This window comes from Chenopodium album, chromosome 6, assembly GCF_948465745.1.
Source record: "Chenopodium album chromosome 6, dcCheAlbu1.1, whole genome shotgun sequence".
Taxonomy (NCBI): Eukaryota; Viridiplantae; Streptophyta; class Magnoliopsida; order Caryophyllales; family Amaranthaceae; genus Chenopodium; species Chenopodium album.
In genome coordinates this window covers 62,155,425-62,164,066 of record NC_137839.1, presented here as the reverse complement: position 1 = coordinate 62,164,066, position 8,642 = coordinate 62,155,425, and the positions used below count along the sequence as shown (strand labels likewise).

General features: G+C 36.9%; 1 protein-coding gene across 6 annotated transcripts; it reads left to right on the top strand.

Moving 5' to 3' along the window:
- Window positions 1-323: 323 nt before the first annotated feature.
- LOC145634982 (MATH domain and coiled-coil domain-containing protein At1g31390-like) lies at window positions 324-5,453 on the top strand. 6 transcript variants are annotated; one of them, XR_014113719.1, is made up of 7 exons: window positions 324-528; window positions 1,223-1,534; window positions 1,631-1,803; window positions 1,906-1,981; window positions 2,666-2,874; window positions 3,170-3,710; window positions 4,346-5,453. XR_014113719.1 is itself a non-coding variant. In XM_081686299.1 (7 exons), exons 4-6 carry the CDS (start codon window positions 1,919-1,921, stop codon window positions 3,707-3,709), a joined length of 393 nt encoding a protein of 130 aa, XP_081542425.1. In that variant the 5' UTR covers window positions 324-528; window positions 1,267-1,534; window positions 1,631-1,803; window positions 1,906-1,918; the 3' UTR covers window position 3,710; window positions 4,346-5,453. The 6 variants fall into 6 exon arrangements, 3 of the variants coding, with proteins under 3 accessions (XP_081542425.1, XP_081542424.1, XP_081542426.1); XM_081686299.1 differs by having other exon boundaries at window positions 1,267-1,534; window positions 3,589-3,710; XM_081686298.1 differs by having other exon boundaries at window positions 3,589-3,710.
- The last annotated feature ends 3,189 nt before the right edge of the window (window positions 5,454-8,642 follow it).

Sequence of the window (8,642 nt, the reverse complement as noted above, 5' to 3'; positions counted from 1 at the left end):
CTTTGGGAATAGTTGCCAACACAACTCTTGTATGATGTATGACAATCCGATTTAGGGAAAGTTGTCAATGCTACGTAACAATCACTACTACAAAATGATTCTTTTCTCGACGCTTAAGCCTCGACGCTTCGGTATGAGCGTTAGGTGGTAAATCGATATGCGTATTTTTTCGACGCCTAAAAGCGCCGAGATTGATTTTCGACATAAATAAGCGTCGAGAACAACACGTGCAAGGCTCGTGAGTGCATTTTGTTTAACCCACGGTTTCTTAATTTCAGAAATAATAAAACCGCCCATAGTTTCTAAACTTGAAAACCTTTCACTTCTCACATCTTAACCCTAACTATTCATCTCTCCTTCATCTTACTAAATTCTGTGAAGTGATTCAAAACATCATGGATTTCAATGTCAGATCTTCAATTCGTTCCCCGTGAATTGCTCATAAATAATTTTGCTTGCTTAATTTCCTCTACTCACCGGCCTTCAAGGATGTTTTAATTTCGTCTTCTCGTTGCCGATTTAATTGAGGTACAATTTTTCCTTTTGGGCATCAATTTTTCTTTGAATTGAGTCCTATAGATTGTTTGTAGAGTTTATTTAACAATAATTTCATGAAGTTATGATCTGAAATGTATTTGATTCATGAGAAACAGATATTTTAGGGTTTCATTATATATATTATTATGTTCGATTTTGTGCTACAGTTCAAATAAAATTCTAGAAAACTAGCCTTCTTTTCTTCTATGTTTGATGAAAGCACCATTTTGAGTTGGCTATTGACCTGCTATTAGGAACACTCTTTGTTTTTTTTTTATTATTATTTTTTTATCGTGTTAAATTTTTTTGAGGTTTTGTTTTCCTAGTTATTTCTATGATATTGAGGAGTGGATAGCTGGGGTCCATCTTTTGACGCTCTGAACTATTAATTATACTATGGTGTAATTTGACTTTTATCATTCCTATACCCTTTAGTACCTTCTTGTACATTTGAATACTCTATGTGATGATTGATTTATCAGGTTATGTTGTTGACATTATTGCAGTTCCTTTGTAGGAATTTCTATGTAGAAATTTGATTGATTTATCAGGTCATGCTCTTGACAGCTCCTCTCACGCCTCTTAGAATTATATATAAGCATACTAAACACTCTGTACAATTTGTCTATATTTTTAAATTGATTTACTTGCTTTATTGAATAAGTTCTTTCTTCCCTTTGGCAAGATGACTTGACTACAATGCTGGTACAACAATGTTGTTGGTCCCAGTTTAATATTCAGAGAATCATTGAGATTACTAGTGAGAATGAGGCAAATAAGCTGATCGTGCCAAATTAGCTAAAAGAGAGGTGATTCCATGCTTTGAAAGATACATGGGGAGTCCCTAAATTCTTGTCATAAACAACCAAGTCAAGATATCTACTATGTCGATTGTTGAAGGAAAAAATCACAGAAGTTATACCTGGAGTATTGAGAAATTCTCGACTTTTAATGATGAATTGTTTTCTCCTGTATTTCACTTTGATGGATGGTCATGGTATGTATTTAAGTCTTACTTTATATAAAAAGTGGAAAATTTCACTCAATTGTGACTAAAAATGCTTGTTACTTTCTCTAATTTGTAATATTTCAGGAAATTAAACTTATTTCCTAGAGGAGAGGCTGAAGATGGTAAATGCCTCTCACTATTTCTGCATGTAGACAATAGTTCCGGGCTAACTGATGATAACAAACTGTATGTTGAATTTATTCTTTACTTGAAGAATCAACGCCAAGGAAAAGACGACCATCACAGTAAGATAACTTGTAAGTTTTAACACCTGACATCTTATTTCTTGTTTTAAAAAATTAGCTAGTGTCCTCTGGAATTTATAATTTTTTTTCATTTATTTAATTTTTTTTGCACAGCGTACCTGGTTTTATGCAAGCTCAAACGATTGGGGCTACCCATACTTTCATGCTTGATAAAGTTCATTATAATAAGGTATATAGGCCTACTTTTTGTGCATTAATAAATTTTGAAAAAAGAAGGCTTGATCCTGATATCTGGTGAAATCTTTTAGCATTTTGTCGTGTGAACAATATAGGACCAAATGTACAATTTATCTTGCACAATGACACTAAAAATATCTCTAGAAATGGGCATTAAATTGTTCTGTCTTTTACTATGCCATATGTAGCAAGATACTGACTTATAAGATGAGTAGTTTGATTATGTTCATCTGGTTTGATTCTAGTTGTTTGCATATTTCTTCCATTTTCCGTTAGATTGAGTTGAGTTGGATTGGGCCTACACATAACCTATGTCTTCTTTCCCCATTAAATAGAAGAAAAGTAGAGATGAGTAGTTGGGAGAAAAATACTAGACTTGCACCATTGTTTGTTGAAGCCTTCTTCAATTCTTTGTAGTATATTTTCACATATCTTGTGCATTGAAACCATAAAGGACATACCAGTCCCTAATGCATAAATAAGCAATAATTTCTTCTTGGAAAGCCAAGTAACAACTTCACTATCTTTTCTTGTGGAAAGTGATTAGCTATATATATATGTATCATGCATGTCTATTTTGATCTCAATAGTCTGTAACCAACGCCTTCTTGATTTTAGCTTGTATATTTTCCTTTCTACATCTCTTTGGTATGTTCTTACAAGTTTCCAAATACAGATATGGGCAGAACGACTTCTAAGCATGTATGTCAATTGGGCTGAAAAGCAAGGTTACAAAGGTAGAGTATTGGAGAAGTGTTCCTCGAACATTGGGGGCATTAAGTCTGCCACTATTGAGTTTGAATTTAAGTATGCTTATGGATTTTTGATTGGCGAAAGAGGTGTTCACCGCATGATGAGTTCACTTAAAAAACAAGTTGCCATGAGGTACACTTTGCTTAACTAGTTCTGATTTCTAAAAGTGCATTTATTATCACCAGATGATCTAATTTCTACATAAACCTGATATACTACTTCCATTTGGATTCAGTAATAACATTGCAAATTCAATATTTGGTATAGTAACAATTATTTCAGGACAGAGGTTGAGAGTTATATTGAAAGCCTATAGCTAGTAACTATTATAGGATAAACCATAAGGTCATTTACATCGTATCATTATCAGGCCAATGATAGTCAAAAGGTCTTAAAGCTTGAATCTGTGGCCTCTTTATTCTAACAGTGAAACATGTCGGCATAAGATATGAGAAGGGCGGGTGCATTATCCGCACTTCAATTCAAGTCAGTTTGAAAAGCACAACTGGTGATATCGATATGTAACTCTGTAAGCATTGGTACAAAAAAAAATACTATAAGAATTTTTGCGCAGTTGTACAACTTCCAAAGAGGTATACACCTTATAGCTTACTAGTATTGAAATAGCTTATATTTTTTAACACTCAACATTTTTTGCTTTGTACACTGTAGAAATTGGTTGAGCTTTCCGTGATATTATTTAATATCTCACTGTTCCTTGATTTTATGTGCATGTCACCTTAGCAGCTGTTGATGTCATTCCTCTGTTTCTTGAGACGATCTCTGACTTACCATTAGATGATAATGATCTAATTATGTCCTATTTGCTGAGTGAAAATGATACAGGACTAATTGTACCCGTTGTTCATATTCAGCATGCTCCTACAGGCATATGCGTGCAATCCTCATGTATTATGACAAGATGACTTCTGTGTTCATGATTATGATGGTAGTGGGTAGCATATAAGGTGATGCTCAATTTGTACTTTCTTCGTATTTGATAAGAGAATGATCTGTGTTTTTGTTTACTGGAGGTTCTTATCTGGACCTTGGCCACTTTCTCTTCTTCATCAATTTTGTGATTGAATTGTTTTCCTCATGCATTTTCGAGTTGTGTAAAAGAGTTTTTCATGATATAGCTTAAACATGTATACATGTGTATTGCTATGATTTGGGCAAATATATTATGTTGGACTGGTTAAGAATTGCAGAAAATTATTTAGTGGTCTGGCGCTGCTTGTTGGCTTATTTGCAGAACTGTAAAGTTATGCAGTTACTGAAATGGTTAAGTTTAATGTCACACTATGATTTCAGTTGCAATCACCAGCATAATGACTTTGATTCTCTCCCTGAATTGTCTATACTGAACCAAGTGGTGAAAGAATTTGAAACAGTATCTTTGTGAAAATGATGGCAGATTTACCTGATTTAGTAAGCTGATTGATTGATATTTTTAGTTAGTATGATACTATCTTGTTGTTCTCATCTCAGCTATAATTTTATACTTGGAACATGATCTCGTGATTTCCAATTCATATATATTTGCTGGATTGACTTGACCACTATGCTTCACTCATTTACTTGATTTGTCTTATGTATTCAGATTGAAGATGCAAAACTTATGAAGGAGTTGGCAGAAACAGATGCTGTAAATTATGGACTTATAAAGCAAGCGTATAATGCATCAGTTGATATAAGCACGTTTTTAGATCAATATGAGATGTCCAGGCTTTTGAAAGGGCCATATGTGAAAGGTGTTTAATGGTTTCTCTCAAGTTTTACTCTTATATTATGTCTACTATTTGTTGTAGGGAAATTGTGATTGACATTATGCATATCCTAGCTCGAGTCTTGAGATTTGTGAAGGGTGAATCTGTGATCTACACAACTTTTGATTGCTCTACAATGAAGGAGATTGGACAGCCAATCCTTTTTTTGATCAAATTTAACAGGCCCCGGCTTCCAGCTTTATTGAGAGGCTGTTATGGCTCTCAAAAAATATTTCAAGGTCTGAACTAGTTACGATTGCCACGCTAGCTTGGGCCTCTCTTGGCACTGCAGGAATATGTCCACCTTTGAGAAGAATTCATTTAATGATGTTGAGGTTGCCAGGGGGGTTGTGAATATGGTGCGTGAAAGCAAGTAATGAGTATACTGGAAGGGTTGCTAGCTGACCCACCCAAATCTGCCCACCAGTTAGTTCGTGGAGTTACGTTTCCCAACTCAGAGAAGGGTCAAGGTAAATTGTGATGCCCTTTAGGTGTTAAAACCGGCTTGGGGGCTGTGATCAGAAATGAACAAGGGACTATTGTTGCTGCTGCAGTGAGGCAGGTGGGTGCAGGGTGGGATGTAGGGTGTGCGAAAGTTGTTGCCCGTCAATATGGTCTGCTTGTGGCGTAGAGGTTTGGATACTCTGATGTTCAGCTTGAAAGTAATGCCTTGAATGTGGTGAATGCTGTCCGAAACAATGCCAAAGGATTTTCCCTTGTGTTTCTCCTATATGATAATATTTGTAGGCTTTTTTCAGTTTTAGTTCGTTTTTAATTTCTCATGTAAAGCAATCGGGTAGTACTTTAGCTCATAATGTCGCTAGATGGGAGACCAGAGATTGTGACAAATTTGTATCTTCGGGTCCTCTTCCTCAAAGTTTATTGACTTTGGCGGAAATTGATCTTCTTTAATATATTTTTCCCGTTGCTTGACTTCAAAAAAAAAATAAGTGACATTTTTTTTAATTAATTGTATTGATGTTTTCTTTAATAAATTTAGTAATTAACTACGTACTACTTTTATTATTGTTGATTATTGTTTTTTTAATCTAGTTATATAGAATATTTGTTTACTTTAATTTTAATGTTATTAATTTAATTTATGATAAATTTAAATAACTATAATGTATGTATGATGGTAATAATTTAATAAAAGGAAAAAATAAAAAACTTTAAAAATAAATTCTAGACGCTTTTTAATGTCTATATATTTTGCACATTTTCACATTACAAGAGTTTCCCGCCATACCATAGCCTGACACGAATAAACACTAGACAACAAAAAGCGTCGCTAAATTTGAGTATGTGGACATGTAAAAACGTCTCAAAAAACTACACAAATTTGAGATAATGCGCGAAATAAGTACTTTCCGACACTTTGTACATTAGTTTGGACACATAAACGCGTCGATATTCTCGACGCTTTTATTTGTCCCTCAAAATTCTCGACTCACGTATTGTCGACGCTTTTTAGCAGCGTCGAGAAATATTTTTTCGACGCTTTTTAGCGTCTAAAAAAGGCCTAAAAAGCGTCTAGAAAACACGCTTTTTGTAGTAGTGAATCCATCCTTGGAAATGTTGCCACGATGAAGCGACAATCCGTATCTCAGAAAATTTGCCAAAATCTAATTTTTGGATAAAAGTTGCCAATGCTTAGTAACAATCTTTCATAAGAACTTTGCTACGATCGACAATCCATGTCTTGGAATATAACTCTTGAAAGCAATCCACCTTGGAAATTTGTCAATGCTATGCGACAATCCTTTTAGGAAAATATTGCCACAATTGACAATCCGCGTTTTGGAATATTTGCAAAAAAGAGTCGGCCGACAATCCACTTCGGGAAAATTTGCCACTTGCTGAAATGGATAACAATCCACGTTGAGGAACTTTTGCCGAAATTTATGATGAGTAGAGACCTACAACAATCCTTTGGGAAATTTTGCCATAGGGAACTGGGTGCATGACAATCCAATCTCGGAAAACTTGCCAACGAGCTGACGAATGTATGACAATCCGAACATGGAAAAACTTGCCAAACAAAGAAGGAGCACGACAATCCACGCTTGGAAACTTTGCCAGAGATGACAATCCAATCTTGGAAAAATTGTCGTTGAAGAAGATGCACGACAATCCATTTTTGGAAATATTGTCAGTTGGGGATGACAATCCAATTTTTGGAAAACTTTGTCGTTTAATAAGAATGCGCGACAATCCATATCTGGAAACATTGTCGTTTAAGTGCTTGCTTTTAAACCGATGCTTTGGTGCTTGTAAGGAGCCAATACTTAGGCGCTTAAGCTAAGAGAGACGATCTTTCGTCAGGTCGATCACTTAGACTGTAATCAAATCGACTACTCAATCATGTCAAATTGCTTATAGGGGCTAACTGGCGTACTAAGGAACTCGAAATTGTTGTATGAAGTCGAAATCACCTTTCTGAGAGGCTTCGAGCTCTGTCGCTGCTGAGATATCTATGGCGCCAGGCGCTGGAGTAGGGTCTTCCCTGTTCTGCTGCACCTGTATTTATTTTGACTATAGAACTTTGCTAATCTTTTTAATTATCATAGGGTTGACCGAAGGCTTAATGGTGATTGACTCAACTCATTGACTTGACACGACTCAAGGTATAAACTTGAGTCGCTATGATTGACTGACTCGAGGTTGACTCGACTCAAAGTAAAATGACACGTGTGTTAGACTCGAATCAAAGTGATATGACACGACATGACTCAATGTGTACATGACTCGTGTGTGCAATGTAATGTGATCGTGCGACTCGAAAATGCAGAAAAGCAAAAATTTTCCGTCATTTCTGTGGAGGGTACCGACTTTCTCCCGAAAAAGAAAGACGCGAAAAAAGAATCGAAGTTTTCGAATGCATGTTGAATGAGCTTAGTCAAATGTTGTTTGATACTATCTCTCAAGGTTCAAGTATTAATCCATCCTAGGCTATCTCAATGGTTGACTCAGTGATGAAAGTATTTGGGTAACTTAGGCACGGAGGCTAAGCACTTCATACTTCGTGATGCAATGACAATTATGATTGATGAGCGATTTTGATATGATAAGGCATGCTTCAACGTTATGATTTCATGACAAAGGGTTCCTAAGGGAAATACATTTGGTCATGTATGTGTGATGTGTGTGGTAATGACACTTAAAGTTAGGCCACAAGAGCTGATGTGTGATGTGTGTGATAATGATCGAGGAGATGATTTCTCCGGCTCTCGAGGGTGAGCGCTTCGTAGAGCGGTCGATTCCTCGCCACCAGACTAGAGTAAGCCTAGTTTTTTTTCGAATCTTGTGTTCATATATCATGTATTTTTACTGACTTATTTTTCTGACAGTTTTCACGCGAGGTGGTTTCGGCGATGGCACGATGCATAGATGCCTTCCGGAGCCAGCTCGTCCGGATGAGGAACGCGACCACTTGCCGTCGGGATGACGTCATCCGAGAGGTAGCCTTTCTTTACTCATTATTTTTGCATCGTTGCTTCAATTTTACTTTGTTTCTGATTTAATTCTTTTTGCAGGGCCAGCCTATCGCTTCTCACACCCGCACGAGACTTGAGGGGCGGAGGGATCCAGCGAGGTCTAGCTCGAGACGTCGTCGCACTTCGTTAGGGGGTAGAGGTGGTCGCTCTGAGGCTGCTCGAACTGACGTTGCAGAGGGCTCGGGATCTTCTTCTGAAGGTGCTCACGCTGCACCGGTAGGAGAGGCTACTTCGGCTTTCAGAGGTGGTGGGATGTACGAGGTTGGCTCGTCATCGCAGCAGCCTCCGCGTCCTTAGCCTCAGGTTGATCCTGGCTGGAGTGGTCCTATATTGAGTCTTCCTCCTTCTACGGAGACTGGAGCTGGAGCTGGAGTAGGAGCTGGTGGAGAGGTGACTCCTCGTATGGCGCAATTTTATGATATGATGGGCCTACGTCCTCCAGCGTCGTAGTTTGTTCCTGTGTATATTTTATTTTTGACTTTTTTATAGAACTTTGCCTTTAACTCATTATTTATAGACACATTTTGTATATTTATGCTATTATGAATTTATTTGATTGTTATGTGTATGTTAGTGCGTGCAAGAAAAGTGTGACAACAATTTTGCGCAAAAAATTCCGTCATTTTTATTATTG